The following is a 25,216-nucleotide window of genomic DNA, read 5'->3' as shown; positions in this document are numbered from 1 at the left end:
GCCGGAGGGCCGAGAGGCAGGGCGTGCGGGCGGACGTGCGGGTGGCTGGCGGGGCCGGACGCTCGGCCCGGGCCGGGGCGGCGATGTGGGGGGGCCCGGGCAGCCCCCGCGGTCGCGGGGACGGAGGCGGAGCCCGGGGCGCCGCGGACACCGCCCCCCTGCGCCGGCGGAGCCGCCGCCCGAGCGCGGACCCGGGAGCCCGCGGCGGCTGCAGCGTGCGGGGTGAGTCCCGGGGGCGCGGGGCGCGAGGGCCCGGCGAGGAGGGTGAGGCGCGGGGCAGGGGCTCCGGCGACGACGGGCGGCCGGTCCCGCGGGCGCCGTCCGGAGGAGGGGATCGGCCGGCCCACCCCGCCCCTGGGCGACCCGCCTGACCCCGCGCGCGCCTCTGGCCCGCAGAGCCCGAGGACGCGGCCATGCCAGGCGGGGCCGAGGCTGGGGAGGCCGAGGAGGAGGCTGGGGCCGGCTCCGGGTCCGAGGCGGAGGAGGACGCTCTGTGGGAGCGGATCGAAGGCGTCCGGCACCGGCTGACTCGCGCCCTCAACCCGGCCAAGCTGACGCCCTATCTGCGCCAGTGCCGGGTCATCGACGAGCAGGACGAGGAGGAGGTGCTGAGCACCTACCGTTTCCCGTGCCGTGTCAACCGCACCGGTGAGCCTCGGGGGGCGCGCGGGGTCGGGCCTTCCCGGGGCTGAGCGCCGCGCACGGAGCCTTGGCGCTCGAGGCCCGGGGTTCTGGTGCCCACCATCCCGCCTCCCGCTGAACCACCGTTATGATCCAGGGGGTGTGTGGTGCCCACGCGGACATCTGGGATTTATCTCTCTTGGACTTTCCTCCCACTTCCTGGGCCCACTTTAGAGCCGGGAGGTGGATGCGGTTGCCGGTGGCGGCTAGATCTGGGACCTCCTGCCATCTTTCCTGAGCCCTTTGATCTCCTGGGTCCTCTCTGCCCTCCCTCTGTGTGGCACACATTTCCTTGGAGAGCCTCTTTTCCTTAAGTGCTCAGAGCCATCAGACTTTGTGAGGGTGCCCTCTCCCACAGGGTGTGTCTTTGAACTAGAGCTAGCTGGCAGAGGGATGAGGGTCTAATGGTGGAATTTCAGGCATTGACCGCTGGGAGAAATAATAGTATTTTTCTTTGTGTTTGGGGTAGAGGGGGCTCGATGTGTGCCCCTGAAAAGGCAGGGAGTATTTGCTGGCCCCAGATCTCTGTGTGTGTCTGGGGGGGGCAGGCTGGGGGTTGGGGAGCCCTAGGGCTCCTAGGGCAAGTGCCCTAGCAGGAGGGTCCTGGCTTTCTTGGCTGTGGCAGATAGGCGCTGCCCACTGATGTGTTGAGACAAGCCCTGTGTGTGTCACTGGCTTAAAAATCTGGGCAAATAAAAAGTCTGGGGAATGTGGGCTCTGGAGTATGGGGTGGCAAAGGGGGAGGAAGTAGCTAGGTCCTGGGGGATGCCCTGAACTTGACCCTGGGGCACCCCCCTGCCACTCCCCAGGGCGCCTGATGGACATCTTGCGCTGCCGTGGCAAGAGGGGTTATGAGGCCTTCCTGGAATCGCTGGAGTTCTACTACCCCGAGCACTTCACGCTGCTCACAGGCCAGGAGCCTGCCCAGCGCTGCTCCATGATCCTTGGTGAGTCCCCAGTAGGTGCTGGCCTCGGGCAACCATGCAGAGGTTCCTTACCCCAGCCCTGTCGTGGAGGCGCTTCCATGATCCCTGTTGAACAGATGGGGAAACAGAGGCATGGAGAGACCGAATGCAGTTTGCCCAATTTAGTCTGAGTTCAGAGCCTACGCACTTAACATGGCCCTTTCCCCCTAAAATTGTTTTCGGACGCGCGTGTGTCAGGCCTACAAGGGTTTACAGTTTCCTGTGTAAGTAATTCAGACACTCCGGGTGACTTTAAAAGATCTTTACTTCTTCCTTCAGCTCTGTTCTGCTGGTGACAGTTTGGTGAGTCTCTTTTTTCTTTGCATTTGCACACACACAGACATACACACTCACAGGTGTGACTACTTGAGTTGCTCCGTTTTTCACTTTTCCTGAAAACTGATTTTAGTAATTCTAGCACATCTGGTGCATTTATTTGAAATGATTGGAGATGTTCCTTAGTGATGGGCTGTAAGTCATTCAGTGGACCCTCTGTTCATGGAAATCCAGGTTGTTTCTTATTTTGTAACATTTATCAGTGATGCTGGGAACATCTTTGCATGTGTATGTTTGTGCAAATGGGTGTCTTAGGAGGAGAGGTTCTGGGAAGTAAGATTTCTCAAAGACTGTACGTATTTGAAGTGTTAAATCAGCATTCATTCCACCAACAGGGTATGAGTGCCCATTTTGCTGTACCCTCGTGAATCCTGGGGATCATTTAAAAATGTTTTTTATAGTTTCCTATGTCAAAAATACCTTATTTAAAATTTGTACTTCATTGAGAGATGTAGTTTACGGCTTACGAGTGAGTAAACCTTGGGCAAATGACTTGACCTTCCTGGGCTTCAGTTTTTTTGTCTTTCAAGTGGTTGTAATAACAGTACCCTATGCTCTTGTCATGAGGTTAAGTAAATTATTATATTTACCTAGCACAAAGAAGGAAGCCAAATGTACATAGCTACTGTTGCTATAATTATCATTATCATTATTATTGTTGGTGAGTTGTAGTGTCCTTTTCTTTGTTTATTAACCAACTTTGTTTTGGAACTTGCTCATTAGTTTTTGCCCATATGTTTAGTTGGTTTCTTTTCTTTTAGATTTGTAGGAGCTCTTTGTGTACGTGGCTCCAAATCCTTTGTTATATTTGTTATATTTTCTCCTGCTCTGCTTTTTACATTTGAACTTTTTTTGTTAGAGCTTTCATTGTTTAGAAGTTTACAAAATTTTTATATGGATTTGTCTGTTTTTTTTTCTCTTATAGCTCTTATTGATTTGTAGGACCTGTTTACATATTGTGGCTCTGAGTCATCTGTTAGGTTTCTTACACTTTCTCCTATTCTGCTGCTTATCTTTTAACTTTTTGTTACTTTTTTTCCTACATGATTCAGAAGTTAAAATTTTTCTTATATGGGTTTGTCCATCTTTTTTCTTATAGGTTCTAGATTTTGTACTTTGATTAGGAAGGCCTTCTCCACTCCAGAATGAAAAAAGTGCATTCCAAAATTTCCACCTAGTGTTTTTACAGTCTGGGTTTTTCTGTGTGGGCTCCTGTCCCCCTGGATTTTACCTGCTTGACCTGACGTTTCTCTCCCCTGTCCCTGGCAGATGAGGAGGGGCCGGAAGGCCTGACCCAGTTCCTGATGACAGAGGTGCGCCGGCTGCGGGAGGCTCGTAAGAGTCAGCTGCAGCGGGAGCAGCAATTGCAGGCTCGGGGCCGGGTGCTGGAGGAGGAACGGGCAGGACTGGAGCAGCGGCTGCGGGAGCAGCAGCAGACGCAGGAGCGCTGCCAGAGGCTGCGGGAGGACTGGGAGGCAGGCAGCCTGGAGCTGCTGCGGCTCAAGGATGAGAACTACATGATCGCCATGCGCCTGGCACAGCTCAGCGAGGAGAAGAACTCCGCTGTGCTGCGAAGCCGGGACTTGCAGCTGGCGGTAGGCCCCGGGGAGGGGAGCGGGGTAGGGTGGGGAAGGAGGGAAGGGACCACCTTTGCAAAAACTGACTCGTCCTGTGGTAGCCGGCCTGTGTCCCAGAGCCACTGTCTCCCAGCCCTCGGACCATGGCACAGGTCCCTTCTGCGTCCTGTGCCTCAGTTTCCTCATCTGTAACATGGGGATGTTGGTAGCACTGATTTTATTGGGTTATGATGGTGGTTCTCAGTGGAGGGTGACTTTGCCCACCCCCGGCGACATTTGGCAGTGTCTGGAGACATGTTCGGTCATCACAGCGAGAGCGAGGTCATCACACCTCTCGTGGGTGGAGGCTCCGGGGTGCTGCTGAGCAGCATGTAGTGGACGGGACAATCCCCGCAGCCACACATTACCTAGCCCCAGATGTCACTAAGCACCGAGGGGAAGCAGCAACCTTGGTTAGTGCGGATTCCAGGAATTTCCAGAGTTTAAGACACACAAGGGCCTGGCGCCATTGGCTAAGCTCAGACCAGTGTTGTCCACCGCTGTGGTTCAGTGAGACTGTGTGCCACCCCCTAGGTTATACACGGCCTGTCGTGCTATCCTGCTGAGGTACCAAGCACCAGATTTCATTCTGAAACATAGGCACGAGGGCTGGGATTGCGGGGGCGCTGGCTCGAGGTCCCGGAGCTGGGAAGTGGCACAGCCTGGCTTGGCATCCGTGCTGGCCTCTGCCCGGTGACGCTCTTCTGCCTGCTGCTGTCCAGGGGCCGCCTCACCTGCTCCTTCCTGGCGGCAAATGCACCTGCACCTTGTCTAGGCTGAGAAGCCGAGCCTTGCCTCTGTGGCGCTTTTACTGGGACTCAGCACGGGGCTAAAGCTGGTGTCCCAAGGGTGTAGTAAGGGAATGCTAGTCCAGGATTTAGTAGTGCCAATGGCTCTCTCCAGCAATACGGTACGGGGTCTACCGGCGGGGGGGTGAGGGGGATGCTGATGGCGTGATTTGAAGCCCCCTGTCGCTGGGGTGCTGCGGGTGTAGCGGGTTCCCCGGGACGATGGGTGACATGCGTGATGCTGTAAGTGCCAGAGCCTGTGGCTGCGTGTGCTGAGGGTTGATGTTTGGGGAGGAGCGAATCCTGATCGGGGCATTGAGGCCACTCGTTGAAGAGTTGCTTGGCATGCGTGTAGGTGGTCGATGCGAGGGTGTGAGGGGACCGTGAGGCTGTCCTCTGAGCATCTGCTCTGTGTTTGGCATGCGATGGGGCTGCCTGGGGCCTGCAGACTGGCGGCAGATTGAGCAAAGGGTGGTCCCGGCAAGGCTTCCTTCCCTGTGCCTCAGTTGCCTTCTCATCCTTGCGGGAGGTTGCGGAAGAGGCTGCTAGACCCGCGGTGCCATGCCTCCCGTCTCACGCACGGTCCTCCGTGTCTGCCCGACACCAGCTCTCCCGGACTTCTGCAGCAGCTCCACCGGGCCAGGCTGGGGCTGGGGGGCACCCTGGGAGCGCCCCCAATTCTGGTTGAGGAAACAGGCCCAGAGAGATTGGTTGGAGCACTTTCCCAGGGTTCTAAGAGTGAAGGATTTCTGACTTTGCTGTCAGCTGCCACTGGGGGTGGCTGAAGGTCCCCTCCATTCTTCACCGTGTCTGCTTTTCCTGGAATGGATGCGGGGGTTTGCTGTGAGGATTTCCTGGAAGAAAGGAGTCTGCTACTCAGAGCGGATCGGGGGGCGGCCACCAGCCCTGGGGTGTCAGGAGGGGCATGACTTATTTCGTCTTTGGCTTGGGTGTAGTTGTGAGTTGGGGCCCTGGAAGTGGCAGATGTGTGTGTGTGTGTGTGTGTGTGTGTGTGTGTGTGTATACAGCTGTCTGGGGTCTCCAGGGGTGGGGTAAGGGGATGAAGAAGAGGTGTTGGGGGTGCCTCTGTGTGTCTCTTGGATTAGCAGCGGGCTGGTTTGTATGTCCCCCCCCTTGGGCGAGGTCATCTGCCCCTGGGCAGTTAGTGACTGTTTTCCCCCACTTTAGGGGCTAGAGGGCAAGGAATGAACTTCGATCAGTAGATAGGATTTTCTTTGAAGGTAGCCTGCGTAAATTTGCCTTAACTTTCTGGAGCTTTCCTGCCACGAAGTTGAGAGAGGTGTCACAGGTGGAAATGAACAGAACAGCCAACAGCGCCTGTCTTGGCCCCACGGGCAGGTGTGTGGTGGCTGTGATTTAATACCGTGTTTTATAAGGTGCAAATTTAATGAGCTCTTATTTCTGAGCAACATAAACTCCAGGCCCGAACGCTGTAATTTTGTGCTCAGTGAGTGTGTACGCCAGGATTAAACGTGTCCATGTTTCCTGGTGTTTGGGCGGGGGGCGGGGGGAGACTCCCAAGGGGCCTGTCCTCTGAGCTCATCGGGGGCGCCTGCTGGCCGTGGTGTGTGGTTGTGATTCGCTGGAGAGGGTGTGACTACACTTGCTCTTGTAACTAGCCGCTGTCTTTCTCTGGCAGTTCACAAAGCATGTTTTGTGAGGGGAAAGGAATGTGAGAGTCATGAATTTCTTTCTGAGTCCTTTGTGGAGGAGGAGTGGAGCTGCCTGACCCAGCATCCAGACCCACATGCGTGTGTGTGTGTGTGTGTGTGCGTGCATGTATGTGTGTGTGTGTGCGTGTATGCGGCCATGCCTGGCTCTGAGGGGTGCGGGGCTACCCGCTGTTTCCCGGAGAGCGCAGGGCCCTCCTAGGACACCAGACGTAGGTGCGCCTGTGCCAAGCGCCAGAGGTCATTGCGTCCTTATCCCAACAGTGACTTCATTTTGTGGCCTGCTACCTACTGCTGCCCTTGTCATTGCCCAGCCACCTCAGACCCCACATGGGAAGTAGCTCTGGCCGAGTGCTCTCCTCACCCAGCAGCAGGCCAGGCCTGTGTGTCGCCGTCGGTCAGGCCACTGTGCGGCTGCCCACCCATCCTCTTGGGCGGCTTCCGACTGTGCCCACTCAGCTGCTGATAGGTTGGGGTTCTGGGGTTTTAGCAAAGACTGTGAAGATAGCCACCATCCCATCCCTGGCAGTCCGAAAGCCAGCCTCTGACCGTTCGAAGGCCTCTACCTGTGGACCGTGTTGTCGAATTTTTTTTTTTTTTAAAGATTTTATTTATTTATTTGACAGAGAGAGATCACAAGTAGACGGAGAGGCAGGCAGAGAGAGAGAGGGAAGCAGGCTTCTTGCTGAGCAGAGAGCCCGATGTGGGACTCGATCCCAGGACCCTGAGATCATGACCTGAGCCGAAGGCAGCGGCTTAACCCACTGAGCCACCCAGGCGCCCTGTTGTCGAATTTTTGTAGTGACTTCAGGAGCTAGCGTGTGGAGCAGGGGCATGGAAGGGGGGGCCCACCTAATGGGTGAGGAGACTGAGGCACAGAGGGGGGCTATGACTTGCCCAAGGTCATGCTGAAGTAGAGGCAGAGCTAGGCCCAGACCCCAGCTCTCCCTGTGCCTGGTGTAGCCCGGCTCCTCTGTCGCATGGGGCCCTGGGGCTGGATCACCTGTGCTCTTGTTGGAGCTGTGGGACAGGAGAGCCTGTTGGGGGGGGGTCGCTACACCTGCCCCCGAGTCCTTGAAGCGTGGTTATTGCCCAGCCTGTCCCTTCTCCATAGACCAGTCCAGGGAGGGCTCCTCCTGCTCAGGGAACCCGGATGGCAGTGGGAGCTGAGAGGGCGCGCTCTCTCCCCGTGGCCTTGCTGGTGGCCTTCCCTGGGTGTCCCTCCTGGGGCTGACCCGACTGTTGGGCCGCAGGTGGATCAGCTGAAGCTCCAGGTGAGCCGGCTGGAGGAGGAGTGCGCCCTGCTGCGGAGGGCCAGGGGGCCGCCCCCTGGGGCTGAGGACAAGGAGAAGGACAAGGAGCCAGACGGTGTGGACCTGGTGTCCGAGCTGCGCGCCGAGAACCAGCGGCTGGCCGCGTCCCTGCGGGAGCTTCAGGAAGGCCTACAGCAGGTGCGAGGGGCGGGAGGGTCGGACCACGGGGCCCGGAGGGTGAGGATTCCAGAGCGGGAGATGGAATCCTGGCGGGTGTCTTGTCTTAAGCCCTGAGCGGAGGGTCCTTAGCGCTCGGCTCTCCCTGGGTGTTTGCTCTGGGGCCTGGGGGTGGCCCCGGGAAGTGTCTGAACATCCCGAAACGGTGCACCTGATTTCGTGTGTGAGCATTTTTCTGGGGACTGGCCCGCAGCTTTCCTCAGATTGGTAGAGTCTGTGTTCCTGGGAAGGTTCAGACTCCAGAGGTTTGGGTGACGCTGGGACTTGCTTGGTGTCCTATGGCAGGTCAGTGGTGGGTCAGTGGCAGTGTGGGGGATGGGAGCCGGGCCTCTCTTGTCTTTCAAGGTTGGGGTGCCCGGGGGGTGCCTGGGTGGCTCAGTGGGTTAAAGTCTCTGTCTTTGGCTCCGGTCATGATCCCAGGGTCCTGGGATCAAGCCCCGCATCAGGCTTTCTGCTCCGTGGAGAGCCTGCTTCCTCCTCTCTCTCTGCCTGCCTCTCTGCCTACTTGTGATCTCTCTCTGTCAAATAAATAAATAAAATGTTAAAAAAAAAAAAAAAAGGTTGGGGTGCCCGGCTGGGGTGTGGGTCTGGGGGCTGTATCTCGGGCCCATGTCTACCTGCCTGGGCCAGGCTCAGCCCCTGTGAAGACCCCTTGTCAGTGGGCTGGGGACAGACTTTGAAAATAGGGCCCATCTGCTGGGCCGTGGGTGGGGGCTAGAGCAAGAGTGAACGGGCCTGGTTCTTGTTCAGGATTAAAATCCGGGCCAACTTGTGTAAGCATGCCCTCATACACTTACTTCATTTCCATCCCAGATGTTCCCTGGAGGGTGTGCAGGGCTTTGGGCCGCACCCATTCTGCAGACGGGGGAAGTGGAGGTCCAGAGAGGTCAAGGCGCTTGGCCAAGGTGGCAGAGCGAGTGGGACGGGGCTGAGGGCGGAGGGCTGTGTGTCCCCCTCTCTCCTGCCCCAGTCATGGTGGGCCCTGCTTGAGAGGCTGAGGCGGCCTCTGAACTGTGATCCTCAGGAAGCGAGCAGGCTGGGGGCCCCGGGCTCAGAGCGTATCCTCCTGGACATCCTGGAGCATGACTGGCGGGAGGCTCAGGACAGCAGGCAGGAGCTGTGCCAGAAGCTGGATGCCGTCCAGGGGGAGCTGCAGTGGGCCGAGGAGCTTCGGGACAAGGTAGTGTTGCCCTCGCGCCCTCCCCCACCACCCTGCCTTGTCTCGGCCTTGTCCCCTTGGTTCTCCTTGCCCACAGCCTGGCTCCCGGGGAGGGGAGGGGGCTGGACCTCAGCACTGGGCTGCGGCCCACCTTCTCTGAGCATCCGCTGTGTGCCAGGCAGCTGGGCTAAGAAATGTGCATTCGTTTGTTCTCACATGTTGAGAACAGCCGCCAACAAAACAAAGGTTTCTGGCCCTGTAGAGGGCAAATTCCAGCAGGGGAGACCCACAGACCTCTGTGTGCATAATCCCGAGTCCGTTACTGCACGCGGCAGAGGCAGATCCCTGTTTAGATGGGATGTGGCCAGGGTTGCGTGGGGGGGGGACGTCATTGTTGGGATTCTCCCCGTTTGACAGGGTAGACCACTGGGGCCCAGGGAGAGGAAGTCAGTCTGTGGCCCAGGCCACCCAACAGGGGAGGTGGGCCCTTGTGCTTGAGGCTCTGATCTCTCTCCCTGGACCCGCTGGGCACCTGCTGGTAAGCTCGGGCTGGTCTCCGCCCCATGGTCTGACCGGGCCTGCCCCACCCCGCCCCACCCTACAGTACCTGCAGGAGATGGAGGACCTGCGGCTGAAGCACCGCGCGCTGCAGAAGGACTGCGACCTGTACAAGCACCGCATGGCCACGGTCCTGGCCCAGCTGGAGGAGCTCGAGAAGGAGCGGGACCAGGTGGGGCCGGCCGCTGGTTCTCGTAGGCGGGACGGGGGGCGGGGGGATGCAGAGAAGTGGGGCTGGGGTTGAAGCTGGAGACTTTCCCGGTGCTCCGACTGGTCTGGGTGGGGGGCACGGAGGCCCGCAGAAGCACAGACTCTCGCCCATAAGCCCTCAAGAGCCATCAGCCCTGCCCTCTGAACACACCTGCCTCACCAGAGCTCCCTGTTCAGGAGAGCTGGTCCCGCACTCGTCGTTTTCGACCCCTTGTTCCGTTTGTGTCAAAGACTAGGCCCACATGGGGAGGCGTTGGAAATATTTGCCAGGGAAGGAATTCCCTAGAAAATCCTGGGCCCTGGATCCCATGGCCTTCATCTCCTGAGGCCACAGGGCGAGCTCTCTCCTCCTGGCCCCCCTTCTTCCTTGTGGAGGGCTCCCCACGTAGGGCAGGGCACAGGGCAGGTTTTGTCCTTGCACCAATTTGAATCCCACTAGAGGAGTTGAAGTCTGCATTGGAACGAGCCTGGGCCCCGGTGGGTGTGGTGAAAGTGCAGACGCCCCCGCCCCGCCCCGCGGTCTGGAGTGGGCCTAGGACCCTGCACCCCTCTGGCGCCCCCACTCCCTCTGAGGCACTGGGGGGCAGGATAGGCCGTGGTCCAGCTCCCAGGGACCCCAGTCTTCATGGTGGCGACAAGTGCTTTGTGTGCGGGGTGCTGGGTTTGAATCCCAGCTCATCCACTATCCCAGATGTTGTGAGCAAAGCCCGGGGCACGTGGTGGCTTTCCTCCAAGACGCTGAAGTTGCCCTTGGGAGACAGTAAGAGCCCAGACTTGGCCCCTCCACCGCCTAGTTTGAACCCTAGTTCTGTCCCTGCTGGGTGGGCTGGTCTGGAAAATGAGAATAAAGACAACGTCCACCTTGGAAAGTCCGTGCGAAGGTTAAGCAAGCTGATCTTTAGCCCCGGGCTTACTATATGTCAGCGGCTGGTCTTGTCCCCCACCCCCCGCCGCCCTCCCCTTGGGCGAGTGTGGCCCCTTCACTCTCCCTGCCTGCTCTCCCTAGGCCATCCAGAGCCGTGACCGGATCCAGCTGCAGTACTCCCAGAGCCTCATCGAGAAGGACCAGTACCGCAAGCAGGTGCGGGGCCTGGAGGCTGAGCGGGACGAGCTGCTGACCACGCTCACCAGCCTGGAGGGTGCCAAGGCCCTGCTGGAGGCACAGCTGCAGCGAGTCCAGGGCGGCCCCTGCCTCAAGGTGAGCGGGGTCAGGCTATGGGGGTACTGGTAGGAAAGCTGGGGTCCTGGCCGGAGCTCTTGGCCAGGTTGGGAACATGCGGGACCTGATGGGAGACCTCAGCCCTGGGGGTGGGCCTCCACAGGACCCAGTGGGAACCCTTGGCTGAGCTTGGGAGGAAATATCTGGGTTCCTGGCTGGGGCCCTCTGCCTGGGGCCCTAGCCGTCTGGGTCAAGAACTTGCTGGTCTGGGAGGGAGCTCTTGGGCAGGACGGAGAATATGCAGGTCTGGTGGAGCTTTCTGCGGGGGTGGGTGTGGGTTGGTACATCAGGGAGTGGGAAAGGGGCATGTGTGTCTCTGAGTCTCTGGGGTTGCTCTCAGGGCGCTAGGAATAGTGGAGTTTGTTTCTGTGTACACTTGGAGAAGTACAGCTTCATGAGGGCCTGAAAGCCCTTCAGAGACCAGCTAGGCCAAGCCCCTCATTGTATGGGGCCCAGAGGGTGTGAGGGCTTGCCCAAGGTCACACAGCCAGCCAGTACCCTTTCAGCCAGATACTAGTCCTCGCTCGGACCTTTGTCGGGAGCTCTGCCATTTCCTGTCTTGGGTTTGCTTGATGTTCCCTTGGCCTTGTGTTTAATGCATGGAGCCTGGAGGAATAGAACAAAGGAAGCATAAATCTGTCCCTTCTCACTTAAAATTCTCAGTGGCTTTTTTGCTTCGGGAAAAACAGAGCCCCTTATCAGACCCTAGAGACCTGAAACGTGGGCCCCTTCCTCCTCTACCCTTGTTCTCTGGGTCACATCTCTTCATTCCTGGATGGTGTCACAGTCCTGCCCCAGGGCCTTTGTGCGTACCATTCCCTCTGCCTGGACAATCCTCCTCAACTTTATTAGCTTAACACCTACTTACCCTTGAGTCCTCAGTTCAAACCACACTTTCCCTGGAGGCATTTCGTTGCCTCCAGGTAGGGTGGGCCCTTTGAATGCCTTCCTCACCCTGGGCACCTTCTTTCCCTGCTCTCTTGGCAGTTCGGGGTTACTTCCTTAATCAGCCTGCTTGTTTACAGTCTGTCTGTGAGCTCCCACGAGGGCAGGGATCCAGCTGTCTCATTCTCTGCTGTGTCCCTGTTCCCGGCATACGGTAAATGACTGTGGCTGACCCGCCCTGCTCACCTCCTCTCCCCGCTTCCTCTCTCAGGCTTGTGCCTCCTCCCATTCCCTGTGCTCCAACCTCAGCAGCACCTGGAGCCTCAGCGATCTCCCCCCGCTGCTGGGAGGCCCGGAAGCAGCCGGGGAGGTGGCTGTCATGGGGGGATCTGAGCCCCACACCTCGGTAAGACAACTGCCCTCCCTGCACGTGGACGCGGACGCTAAGAGTGTTCACGTCGTGTAATTACTAACATGGGGAGTGCTGTCCAGTTTGCCAGCAGTCCCATTTCACATGTGAGGACGTGGAGGCCCCTGAAGGACAAGTGTCTTATTTAAGCTTGTCCAGAGCCAGCTCGGGGCTGGGCCCGGGTGCCGGGAGACTTGGGACCCCCCGCGTACTCTGGCAGAGCCCACACCCCCCGCCCTGGGCCCCACTTGTCACCTATGGAATGGGCACAAAGTAGGCGCGTGGAGGCATGGGAGGCGGCGTGGAGGTGACCCAGACCCTGTTGTGGCCCTTGGCAGGAGGAGGCCACCGACAGCGAGAAGGAGATCAACCGGCTTTCCATCCTGCCCTTCCCCCCAAGCGCTGGCTCCATCCTCCGCCGGCAGCGTGAGGAGGACCCTGCGCCCCCAAAGAGGTAAACAGGTTGGGGAGAAATCAGTCGAGGCTCAGGGAGGTGCTGCTGCTTTTTCTCAGAACAGCCATCCCCCAGAATCCCTAGCGCCAGTGTCAGGGCTGGGCCCGAGCCTCTCCTGACTGCTCTTCAGCGTTTGGGGTGCTGGGGACTTAGGTCTCAGGAGTCACAGCTGTGACCCAGGTCCGGGGCTAAGACGAGGCCAAAAGGCCCCTGCCGAGCACTGTGGCAAGAGAGCCACTGGAGGGCAAGCCTCCATGATTCTAAACCCTGGGGGAAGCCTAGGTGGTTCAGGACTAGGGCACGAGGAGAATGTTCCAAGGAGTCAGGGGCCTCAGGCAGGAGAACCAGGCCCCATGTTCAGATGTGAGCGCAAACGGGGTCCAGAAAAGTCAGGCTATGCTGGTGGCAAGACCAAGGGCAGGGGATGGTCATATGTCCCCCGTCACAGCTTTTTCCGGGTAAGTTGCCCTTGATTTGTTCCCTCACGGATGCTGGGCGTGGGGGGCTGTGATCGACATGGGCCTGACTGATAGGGTGTGTGACGAGGCAGCTGGGAGTCATGAATGACAAAGGCAGAGAGTAGGGGTGAGGCGAGGGGGTGAGAGGTCAGGGGAGGCTTCCAGGAGGGGGTGGCATTCCAGACCAGGCCAGGGGGCATTCTAGGGGAAGGACGTGGGGCAGACGGAGGTCATGACGTTAGCTTCTTGCCCTGTGAGTTTAGGGGGGCTGGTTGGCACAACTGCCCTGTGCTTGGGACTTGCCTGGGCTGTAGCTGCAGGGGGTACAGGACCCCTCCGGGGCTGGGGTGCATGGAGGAGGGAGTGGGGCAGAGTGCCCCCTGTGCCTCAGTTCCCTCCTCTCCCCCCCCACCAGGTCCTTCAGCAGCATGTCTGACATCACAGGTAATGACTCTCGGGGACTCCGTGGGGAGGGCTCATCTTAGGGGAAGACGGTGGCTTTCCTGCCCACCTGAGGCCTGCACTGCCAGCTCTGCCCTTGGCCCCCCTTCCTAAGGCCCCACTGTGCCCAGGCCAGGCAGGGAGGCTGTACTCGGGAGGACCCTGGGGAGTTGGGCCACGCACTGCTCCCCCAGAGCGCAGGCCCGCTCCTCTCTCCCATGCCTGGCTGTGCTGTACGCAGGTTCCTCAGTTCCAGCCCGCCCTCCGTCCTCTCCCAGGGAACCAAAGGGTCAACCTGGCCAGCCCGGGCCCAGCCCTGAGCTGCACGGGTCCAGTAAGCTTCTGGGGCCTCAAACCTGCCAAGGTCCTGGGCAGTCCCCAGGCTCAAGGGGCTCACCCCCTTCTCATGATCCCCGGCTTGATCCCCAAGAAACAGGGGTTTCTTGGCTTGGCACCCCAGAACCTCACTCCCACCCCCCTCCCCAACCAGGGAGTGTGACGCTTAAGCCCTGGTCTCCTGGCCTCTCCTCGTCCTCATCCTCCGACAGCGTGTGGCCTTTGGGGAAGCCAGACGGCCCCCTGGCCAGAGGCTGTGGCCTTGATCTCATCAACAGGTATTGTGGCTGCCTGGGTGGTGGAGCTGGGCTGGGGGTGGGGGGTGGGAGTATGGATGGGGTGGCGGGGGTTTAGTGTGGGGTGGGGTGGTGGTGGTGGGAGGGTCAGGCTCCTGCAGCAGGGTGACAGTGGGGGGTGGGAGGGAGCAGCAGCTAAGCCTTAGTCTCCCATAGCTGTAGAATATTCAGGCTTTTCACAGAGACCTGGGATTCACATCTTGTCCCTGCCTCTCATCCTTTGGGTGACCTGGATTGGTCACTTCTCTCTCGGGGCCCCTGTTGCCTCTTCCGGAGGTGGTCAGTGATCTCTTCTGCATGTGGGTGTTTGGGGGTCTAGAACCCATGTCGGGAGAGCACCCTGCTTTGCCAGGCGTGGTAGTAGGTGCTCAGAAAATGGTTAACTGTTACTCATTCCCCTGGCTCTGAGCTCCCAGCAGAGTGTCGCTCTGTGGGTGGGCCACCTTGGGAGCCCTGCCCCTGGGCTGGCCGCAACCCGCGATGGGAGTCACAAAACAGATGGGTTCGGCATGCATGGAGGGCCAAGTGCTTTGTCGGTGTCGGGTGAAGGGTGACCTCCCGAGTCAGGCTCGCTGGTGGGTCTCAGGAGGGTGAGTGATAGAAGAGGCCGCACCGAGAATGTGGCCTTGGACTCAGGTAGGGAGGGTGGCTGGAGAACAGAGGCCAGAGGCTGTCCAGGGAGGAGGGCCCTGCGCTTGGCTGTGATGGGAGCCCGAAGGGGAGGGGCAGGGACGGGCTCTGTGAGTCAGGCTGGTGGTGTGAGTCAGGCGGGAAAGTGTGGACTTTGGCTCGCGCGCTCCAGGAAACCGTGGCGAAGGTTCGGCTGTTACTGCCGGCTGCCGCGGCGTCCTCTCCGTTCAGGGAGGTGGGTGTTGTTATGATTATCCCTGTTTTATAGAGGAGCAAACTGAGACTCAGAGAGGTTAAGGTGCTTGCCTGAGGTCCCACAGCTGGGAAGCGCCGGGGCCAAGGTCCACAGTGACCTGACCAGATTTGGGTCTGGGGCGGCACCGAATGTCAGAGCTAGACTGTGGGAATGCTGGCCGCGCAAGGAATCGGGCCAGAGCAGGATCAGGAGCCTGAAGCAGCTGGGCCAGGCCCTTGTCCAGGCCCCTGCCCCCACTCTGGTCCTCCCGCAGCAGGCCCAGTACTACATTGTTTCTCTCTTCGCAGGACATGCTTCTGGGGGAAGGGGTGGAGGTGCCTCCCTTCCTGCCTGCCTCCCTTCCTGCAGCTTGGCCTGCAGCAGGGGTCCTGGCTGCTGTCCAGGGGGCACCGGGGGCAGGAGGTTCTGGCCCAGCCCTGCCGGGGGCCCAGGATCCCAGGGGCCACCTCTGCAGTTCTGGGGGGGACCAGAGCACAGATCAGAGCGGGGCTGGGATCGGGGACTGAGAGAGAAAGATGTGGATAGATGGGTGGGGCGGGAGGGGGGAGCCCAGACCGGTGGGCAGGGTGCTGCTCACGTGTGTGTGCGTCCAGGGCTGGTGTACCGCACAGAGCATGGTGGGAAGAGCAGATACTGAGGCTCTGTCACCGGCTGCAGAGGGATAACGGCCTCAGTTTCCAGCTCTGTAAAGTGGGTTGTCGTAGGGCCCCAGGGTCCCCATGAGAGTGTTTGGAACAGTGCTGCTCGGTCCCCACAGGAACCCTGCAGGGCCGGGGCATTTAGGGCCATTATACAAATGACAACATGGAGGCCCAGGGAGAGTCAGGAATTTGTCCCAAGGCCACTAGGCGGTGGAATTAGGGATTCCGTCGCACCTCCCTTCTGGCTAAGCTGCTTTCAGCTCATGGTCGTGTTCTGTGTTCACTGTGTGCTGGGCCTCTGCAACCTCCGGGTCTCCCTGCCCTTCTGGGCTCTTAGGGCCTCAGGGCAGGGCAGGGGTTGCAGCGTGAAGGCTGGGTGGACAGGCGGGGAGGCGGGGAGATAGCAAGAAAGAGCCAGAGAGTGTAAGTGGGGTGCTGGGCGAGGGTCGCTGGGTGAGTGTCAGGGTGGTGCTCGCTGGCAGGCCCACTGCTCACATGGACACCGAAGCTCTGGCACTGTCTGCCCCTGCCCCAGCCCATGCTATTGGTCTAGTCCACCACCCGCAGGCCGGGCCACCCTTGTCAAGTTATAACTGCCCCGTGCCTCAGTTTCCCTCTTCTCTAACATGAGGGCTCACAGATGGTTCCCATGGAGCTATCGGGAGGATTTTCTTTTTAATGATTTTATTTATTTATTGACAGACAGAGATCACAATTAGGCAGAGAGATGGGGTGGTGGGGCAGGCTCCCTGATGAGCAGAGAGCCCAATGCGGGGCTCCATTCCAGGACCCTGGGATCATGACCTGAGCTGAAGGCAGAGGCTTTAACCCACGGAGCCACCCAGGTGCCCCTATAGGGAGGATTAAATGAGGTCATTTATGTGACAGGCTTGAGTCTGAGGGTCATAGGTCCCTGGCCTGGAGCAGAGCGGTCATGTGCACTACCTGGAGGACTTCCCATAGTGCATGGGGCAGGGGAGCACTCTTCCAGGCTGCTCTGCCCATCACTGCTCAGAGTGGACAGAGCGAAGCACTTGCTCAGTTTCCCTCTGTGACCCGACTCCTGACTGGACCTTGGGGGAATGGACTGGGAGATGGGGCCCCCATCCTTCCCCACCACTCACAGGCAGGTGGGGGTCAGTCTGTTTTGTGTTGCTAGAGACCCAGGAATCCAGTGGCTGGAGGAGGCAGCCCCATCCCCTGTCCCCATGTACTTGTCTGCTGAGGCCTGGTGCTGAGAGGGACCCAGTTTGGACCTGGCCACAGGGACCTCCCTGGTGGATTCTCCCCCTCTCCCCAGCGAAGTCACTTAGTCCCTCAGGGAGTTGGGCAAGGGTGTTCTGAAGGAGGTGGTGCCAGAGCCGGGTTGGTGGGAAGAGCGTGAAAACCTGGGATTTCCGCGAGGGATTGCGGGGGGTGGGGGGGGGGGGGGTGGGGGTGGGGGGGGGGGGTGGGGGGTGGGGCAAGCAGGTGGGACCCAGAAGGGCTGGGTGCAGGCTGCTGGGTGGGCTCTCCACTGGGGAAGCTGTGATGCTTGGTTGTCTGTGGGTCTGGAACAGGTGGGGAAAGTGGGGGCCACGCCTGAAGACAGTAGCTGTCCACGTCTTACTGGGCTCTCAGTGTTCTGGGCCATGTTCTGAGCGCTCCGCGTTTGAGTCGCTGAGCCCCACTGTGAGGTCCTGGATGCCGCTGGGGCTGCTGAGGACCAGAGGCTAAGTGCCCAGGCCGCCTGGCCCCAGAATCCCTGCTGCTGCCCCTTCCCTCAGACTCCCCTGACGGCACCCCACAGCGACAGATACCCAATACACAATCCCGAAAAGAATCGCGAGACAATGGCTGGATTTACTCCACGCACGCACGCACACCCGGTTTCTATGCCATCCCGATCAGAAATGGCCCTGGCCGTGAACTTGTGAGTTTCACAACCCTCAGGGGGGCTGGGCCTGCAGCTGGGTGTTCCCTGGAGCCCTCTGGTTTACACTCTCCCTGCATCTCTATATTAGTTTGACTGCCACCCCTGTGGTGGGAGGCGGTGCCGTCACTGTCCCCGCTCTGTGGCTGTGGTGACAGAATCAAGCAGCCAGCTCACTCGTCCAAATCCGGGGCCCAGTTAATGCTGGGCGTCAGCGGGACCGTGTGTCTCCAGCCGTGGGGCAGCCTAGCCAGGCCCAGCCTGGACCTCCCATCTGGCTGGGCCACACTGACAGCAGCCAGGACAGTCCTGGGGCCGAGGGGCCCGTGAAGGCAGCGTGGATGTCTCTGGCCCCCATGTCCAGCTGCAGCCCCTCGGGGTTGGCTCTTTGTTTTGACTTGAGGGGGTGGAAGCCGAGAAAGACTCTGAACGTCATTCCCCACTCATCCAAGTTCTCCACTCTGCGCACGTGCTGATGGGGTTAAAGTCCTTGCAGCCTTGCTCACCGCGTGCTGGCAGCAGGGGGCAGTGTGGCTGCGTGCACGGCAGGTGCAGGGGCGGGTGGGTAGGCCGGGCACATTCCCGCCTCTCCTCTTCCCTGATGCTCTGGCCTGGGGGGTGGGGGGGGGGATGCTCACAGAAGGGAATTCCAGGCAGTTGTCTCTGAGCCGGTCACTGGGCCCAGCCAGTTCTATCCAGGGACAGGAAGAGCGCCGCTACGATGGGGATCTGGGTGACTCTTTGTCTTAACTGTCAGCAGTTTCCACTGCCCACAAGGGGAAGGCCAGACGCTTTCATTCTGTGCCCTCCGCAGGCTGGCTCCAGCCAGCCTTTTCTGGGAGCTGTTTCCCATGATGTTAAATTAGCTAATTAGGACAAGGAGCTTAGCGTGGCGTCTGGCACATGGGGAGAACTCAGCGTTTGCTGCCGCTGTCGTTACTGTTGTTACTGAATCCTTCCCCACATCCTGTATTCTGTCCTCTACACCTCTGCCCCTGCCAGCCCTTTGGCCTGGAACACCACCTCCTCTCTGTCTATTCCCGAAGCACCTCTCTTCTCCATCACCGTGTAGCCCTGAGGCCTTTTCCTCCGGGAAGCTCTCCTCTGTGCTCCCACAGCCAGCTGTAACCATCTTTGGTCTGTGTTGTATTCTCACGGTGACGTTCCTCCCTCAACTGTGAGCTTAACAAACTTTTATTTGTCGTCTGCCATGTGCCAGACACTGGGTTTGGTGCTAGGGAGCTGGAGCCGAGCCAGCTAGCAGGCTGGTTCCGAGGGGGTTTTCCCCGACAGGTGCCGAGCTTGTGGTTCGGTCCTGCAGGAAGAGCTCTGCCTCACCATGTGCAGGGTCTGGGAGGGAGAGGTTGCTTCGGAGCTGAGCTTTTGCAGGCAGAGCAGAGGCAGAGAAGAGGGGGAAGGGCATTCCAGCCACCCGGCAGTTGCAGCGGCCCCTGGGTGGGAGTCATGTCACATTTTGGGGATAGCTGTGATGGTTCTCCCAAGAACATTGAACTGAGCGGAAATACTGACTGAACTTGAATTCCCCTCTCCCTTTTCTCTTCCCAGGTCTCTGGCCATCCGGGTGTCTTGCCGGAGTCCTCCAGGGGGGCCTGAGTCCCATGACAAGGGCCCAGATGGCCTATCGTTCCTTGGGGACAGCTGGTCTGGGGCGGTCGTGCGGAGGGTGCTCTCTGGACCAGGGTCCGCCAGGGTGGAGTCCAGAGAGGTGAGATCCGGCCCCTCTGAGTTGGGCTGAGAGCCAACACATTAGCTGGGCTTGGAGCTCTCTGATTGGTGAATCCGGGTCACTGGGCGGAGTTTCTGGGGGGGGCGGTTGACCAAAGCAGTGGGAGGCTCAGAGATGGCACTGCTGGTTGTCTTACCTCAACCAGCAGAAAATTAAATCTGATCAGGCAGGGGCTGGGAGGTGGGGCAGACTGACAACACCTGGACGGATGTCCACCCTTGAATACGGGAGAGACGGGATGTGCCAGCCTGGGTGGGGAGTCCCGTTGATGGGAGACGGATCTGATTGGATAGGCATCCTGGCAGATGGGAGCATCAGAATTATGGGACATGTCGTCCCCACCCCAGTCTTCCTCCAGCCCCAGAGCTGTGTTGCCCTGGGAAGCTCACTTCTTTCCCTGCCTGGGTTTTCTCTCAGCCAAGGGCTGAGGCTGCTGGCCTGGAGGGCACAAGCCTGGAAGGTGAGGTCCCGCAGAGAACCTTGCCCTGGAACCAGGTGTCCACGCTCCCCTTCCTGATGGACTTCAAGGGTAAGTCTGGCCTGGGCAGGGAGGAACTGGGGACTCCAGGTTCTAGAAGGAGGGAGCCCAAGAGAGGGCTTGTCCAGCCCATTGTGTAGGTGGGACAACCAAGACACGAGAGAGAGAAAGAGAATGAGAGTGCTGCTTGACTCTTGGCAATGCTTTTCCCCTCCCGAACTGCTGTCCTGCTCGCTGGTTGACCGTCTCATCCTCATCAAGGAGCTTACCATGAAAGGAGCACCCGACAGGAGTCCAGAGACCTGGGTTCAAGTCCTGGCTCTGTTCCTAGTGGGCTTGGTGGAGACCTTGTGCAGACTCCTGTCCTTTCTGGCCTCAGACTCTGACTTTAGAAAGAGGAAGAGTAGGGTTTTGGAAGCTCAGGCCTTGGAAGGGGTGTGTCTGTGACCTGAGGCTGCTGCCTGACTTTATCCTGTTGCTCTCCTTGCTGCCCACGTTCAGCCTGTCAGTCCTTCCACGAGGCCCTGGATGCCTGGACAAAGGGGCTGAGCACCGAGCCCTTCTATATTCGAGCCAACCTCTCCCTGCCCGAGCGAGCGGACCCTCATGCCCTATCTGTGAAAGCCCAGGAGATCCTGCGTTTGGTGGACCCGGCGTACAAGCGGCGGCCAGAGTGGTTCTGCACCCGGGTCGACCCCCTGACGCTGCGGGACCTCGACCGGGGCACTGTGCCCAATTACCAGAGGTGACGCGGAACCGGGAGTCTGGGGACAGGTCCCGCAGGGTGCCAGGAGCTGGCTGGGAGACTTTTTTCCCCTCTCCCTGCAAACCCCTGGCATTCCTCCGGGACAGGATGAGGGGGCTGGAGGGGAGGGGCTCTCTTTCTGTCTACAAATGCATTACACGTGCCCCCTGTTTTCCCCCACAGAGCCCAGCAGCTCCTAGAAGTTCAGGAGAAGGGCCTATTCTCCAGCCGCCACCCGAGGGTCCCGAAGTAACGTAGCGGTGCTGGGCAGCCTGGCAAGGGCCTGGGGTGAGGGGCTGCCAGGGATGGGGTCCCAAAGGGTGAGGCCAGGCTCCATTTTCCGGCAGCCCTGTGGGGAGGAGGAGAGGGAGGCCCCCACCTCTCTCCTGCCCCTGGACGTGGCTGGCAGTCTGCTGAGTTCCAGGCAGACGGAGCAATGGCGGGGCTCACTGACCAGGGGCGCTGGGGGGGATGAAGGGAGGTAGTGGGTGGCCGGCCTGGGCACCGGGAGCACTTGACGGAGCAGCGGTCACACCCCTTTTCCCGGTCCCCGGATAAGGGCCAGGCTGGGTGAGCCTCCCGGCATCCGTAGGGGCAGAGTGAGGCTCGGAGAAGTAAAAATAACTCGAGGCCATGGGGCTCGCAGGGATGAGAACTTGGGCTCTGGAGCCAGGCTGCCCGGGCTCGAGTCCCAGCTCTGCCACTTACCACCCCCCCACCTTGGACCAAGCACCTGACCTACCCTTGAGGCTGTTTCCCTCATCTGTGACGGCACGGGGTATGTTGCCTGCTTCGCGGGCTTCAGTGAGCTCTTGACATCTGGGCCTCAGTGTTTGTCACGTGGTAGCCACCAGACCCCTGGTGGCTGTTGGTGTGATTGGTGCTGTCATCGTTATTATTAGTGCTTTTTAAGATTTTATTATTTATTTGACAGAGAGAGATCACAAGTAGGCAGAGAGGCAGGCAGAGGGGAGAAGCAGGCTCCCCACTGAGCAGAGAGCCTGACAGGAGCTCGATCCCAGGACCCTGGGGATCATGACCTGAGCCAAAGGCAGAGGCTTTAACCCACTGAGCCACCCAGATGCCCCTGGTGCTGTCATTATTGACGATCTTTTTCTCCTTACACGTGGTCACATTGCTCATCCGTTGAAAGAGTCCCAAAGTTTGTCTCTTATGTGACATTAGTTTCCTTGGGTCGCCGGGCCTTGGTTTCCCCATCTGTAAAGTGGGGGGTGGACCTCAGGCGCCTCTGACAAGCTTGCTTCCCTGACCCCACAGGGACGGTGGCCCTGACCTGCTGGGGCGGTGGTGGGGCACTCTGCACTGGGCGGGGAGACAGCCTGGCGGGGGGGCTCTCCTGCTGACCCAAGCTCTTCTGCAGAGCCTGGACAGCAGGGGCAGCCTGGCCCCGGGGCCCCGTCCCTCTTCTCCTCCCTGAGGGTGGGACAGAGCTGGCTCTCAGGGGCTCCTCTTCCTCTGCCCCCTCCCCAGCTGAAGAAGCGAGCCCTGGACCAGCTCCGGCTGGTGAAGCCCAAACATGGGGGAAGCTCGTCAGGGGATTCTCCAGAGCCGCTTCTGCCGGAGCCCTGCTCAGGTGAGCACGTGCGGCTTGTAAGAGTGTCTGTCTGGGGGGCCCGGGCCCCGGGTGGTCCTTTTGGCCTGAGAGAGCCTGCTGTGGGGCTTTCCATGGGGAGCAGGGTGTCCAGGGGCCTGAGAGGCTTCCTGTGCGGGGCGGGGGCAGGGGGGAGGTGGGCCACCAGGGTGGAGGGAGCTGATTGAAGGGGGCATATGTGTGCACGTGGGATCGTGGGTCTGTGCGACTTTTGGGGCACACGCGAGCACAGCAGTGTGCTCTTGTCAGGCGGAGCGGGCAGAACTGTGCCTCTCACAGGTGTATGCTGGGGCGCCACGAAGACCCCAGAGTGGGTTTCTGGAGGCAGTAGGGGAGGTCTCGGGTCAGATCAGGGAGAAGGGCTTGGGGGAGCCCAAATGGGCAAGAGGATGGTGGTTGGGGAAGACTCTCTGGAAGGGAGATGGTCTGAGGTGGGGTTTTCAGGGATGAAGGGGAGTTTGTTCCAGGCACAAGGCACAGCCATGCAAAGGCACTGAGGTATGACTGCATGTGGTGTGTGTGCAGGCCATTGAGTACAGCAAGCATATACCAAACACCAGCTCTGTTGGGAATCGTGTTTGGATGAGGGGACACCGTGGCACCTCCCCTCGGGGCATACTGCCTTGTGGGTGCGGGGGGGCAGCTGCAAAGTCATGCGGAGGCTCTGTGATTGGAGGCAGCTGGTCCAGGTGTTGGGGCGTGGGACTCGCCCCTTGTCTGGGCGCTGGCAAGGCTGGGTCACCCGTGTGGAGGATGTGGCCTTCTTCCTGAGGGTTGTGGGAAATCACCGGCACACTGAAGTATGTGTGGGCAGTGTGTGTGTGTGTGTGTGTGTGTGTGTGTGTGTACACGTGCGCACACACGTACGAGGAGCAGCAGCAGGACTCAGGAAGGGAGAGAAGAGGTGATGGGGTTTTGCGCACGGGGGGGTCTGGCCACCCTCGGAAGGAGGAGCTGGGGACCCTGTGGGCAGCCTCGTCTCTTCCATACCCCACCCCACTGCAGAGCCTGAGCGAAGCCTCAGACCCTATAGCCTGGTGCGGCCGCTGCTGGTATCCGCCCTGCGGCCCGTGGTGCTGCTGCCTGAGTGCCTGGCGTCCCGGCTCATCCGTGACCTGCTCGACCTGCCCAGCTCCCGGCTGGACTTCCAAGTGTGCCCGGCAGGTGAGCCTGTGCCCGGGCAGGAGTGGGGAGGGCAGGGCAGGGCTGGGCAGCACCCCAGGGCAGCCCGGCCCACTGGCCCCTCCTCCCTGCCTCTTGCTGCTCTGCAGAAAGCCTCTCTGGGGAGGAGCAGTGCTCGGCCGCAGCGCCTGGAGCCCCCAAAGCCCAGCCTGCCACCCTCGGGCTGGGCAGCAGGCTCCGTGCCATCCAGGAGTCTGTCGGGAAGGTAGGTGCTGGGGTGGGGGGCTGCCTCTCTGGGCTGGGGGGCTAGAGTCTGAGCACAGGCCTGTGCTGCTCCCTGCCCTTCCTTGGGCCTGTTGCCTTACCTGTGAACAGGACGGCTGGGCTGGTCACACATGGGTCAGCCTCGAGGTGTTTGGCTGGTCCATCTCCCCTGTCTGTCATGTCTCAGATTCACCGCTACCTGGGGGGCTGGCCAGGGGCTGCCAGGCATGGGGGTGGTGGTGGGGTTCACTCCATCCCACTGCTGGCAAGGGTGAGGTCCGGAGCAGGAGTGAGACTGACTTCTCCAGGCCTCTCGCCTTCCCTTGTGGGTCTTTCCTTATTGCCAAGGCCCTTCTGGAGGGGGACGGGGGCCCCCATGGAGGGCTGTGCCCCAGGGGCCCAGTGGGGGCAGGGAGGTTCAAGTCTCTGGGCTGGAGTAAAATATAGCCTTGGTCTCCGGAGAAGAAGCACTGCCTGCTGGAGCTAGGCGCACGGGGCGTGCGGGAGCTGGTCCAGAACGAGATCTACCCCATTGTCATCCACGTGGAGGTGACAGAGAAGAATGTCCGGGAAGTCAGGTAAGGAAGGCTGGGGGTGGGTAGGACCAGCCTTTTCCTCCTCTTTGGATGTCTGTGTCTCTCTGTGTCTCCTTGCCTCTGTCCATCTTCTCTCTGGCTCTCCACACCCTGGTGTGTCTCTGCGTCCCCGGCCGTCCTTGTCCCCAGCTCTGACCACGGCCCACCCGCTCTCTCGGCAGGGGTCTGCTGGGCCGGCCTGGCTGCCGGGACTCGGAGCTGCTGCGGCAGTGCCATCGCTCGGAGCAGGTGCTGTGGGGGCTGCCCTGCTCCTGGGTGCAGGTGCCGGCGCACGCATGGGGACACTCCGAGGAGCTGGCCAAAGTGGTGCGCGGCCGCATCCTGCAGGAGCAGGCCCGGCTCGTGTGGGTGGAGCGCGGCAGCGGCGGCGGTGGGGGCAGCAGCAGCGAGGCCTGAGGGGCCCCTTCCGATGCCTGCGGCTTCCTCACATGCCTGCGAAGCCCCCGACGGGGCCTCAGGAGTCTGCAGTGGAGCTGGGTCCTCCCCATCCTGAGCCTAACTAGACCCTTGGACTCCCAGACATTGGGCCCCTGGCTCTGGGCTCTCCCCGATCCGGAGCGAATTTCCAGGAGCCGTTGGGGTAGAGCTCCCATCGCCCCTGTATGTGCTGCTCTGGGCCTTCTGTGCGCCCCCCGTGTCTCCGTGATGCCACTCGCGGGTCTCACGTGCACGTCTGTGTCCTTGTCCTTCTTCCTCCCCAGGAGCATCTGAGCTCTCACTCCTGTGCACTGGTTTACACACCCAGGTTCTCATGGCAGGCACCTGAGGTCTTCTGGGTTCTCGTTCCCTTCTGTCCGAGGAACCCCAAGCCCGTCCCACGAGCCCCTGCCCCCCCCGACCCCACTCACATTCCTTATGTATACCTCCACACGTGGGCACCGTGGCCTCCCTGGCCCACCGTGCCCCTCATGTCTTCTCGTCTCCTGTGTATCTGTGGTTCTCTCCTGTGTAAATGTCAGACCCCGGCCCGTGACCTTGGGCACTAACAGTCGTGTGTTCCCGGGAGCACGCCGAGGACCATCTTACAGCGCCATCTCTTTGCGGTGACCTGCCTCTCAGAGGGACAGCAGGGAGAAGGTGGCTGCTCCGTCACCAGAATGTATGGCCCGTAGATTTTTAACGGGCCCTTTTCACTCAGAATCTGCACATTATGGAACATTAAACAGTTTGTTATAGAAGCTGGTGCCTTTTTGCTTGCCTGCCTCCCTGTTGCAGGGTCCC

At 60.1% G+C, this 25,216-nt stretch overlaps 1 protein-coding gene across 1 annotated transcript; it reads left to right on the top strand.

Annotated features, from left to right (window-relative positions):
* CARD10 (caspase recruitment domain family member 10) lies at positions 1 to 25,173 on the top strand. The gene is given in 22 exon segments (XM_047740550.1): positions 1 to 222; positions 397 to 648; positions 1,491 to 1,628; positions 3,252 to 3,577; positions 7,331 to 7,528; positions 8,592 to 8,747; positions 9,331 to 9,456; positions 10,501 to 10,692; positions 11,870 to 12,004; positions 12,346 to 12,461; positions 13,335 to 13,363; positions 13,851 to 13,974; positions 18,998 to 19,157; positions 19,596 to 19,707; positions 20,158 to 20,401; positions 20,585 to 20,636; positions 20,638 to 20,655; positions 21,893 to 21,995; positions 23,019 to 23,177; positions 23,285 to 23,400; positions 23,865 to 23,977; positions 24,157 to 25,173. Coding segments are annotated over 22 exon segments (3,243 nt in total). The 5' UTR covers positions 1 to 83; the 3' UTR covers positions 24,392 to 25,173.
* Positions 25,174 to 25,216: the final 43 nt, after the last annotated feature.

Source organism: Lutra lutra, chromosome 8, assembly GCF_902655055.1.
Source record: "Lutra lutra chromosome 8, mLutLut1.2, whole genome shotgun sequence".
In the NCBI taxonomy this organism is placed as follows: Eukaryota; Metazoa; Chordata; class Mammalia; order Carnivora; family Mustelidae; genus Lutra; species Lutra lutra.
Note: the sequence above shows the minus strand (reverse complement) of the source record. Positions and strands in the feature narration are given on the sequence as shown.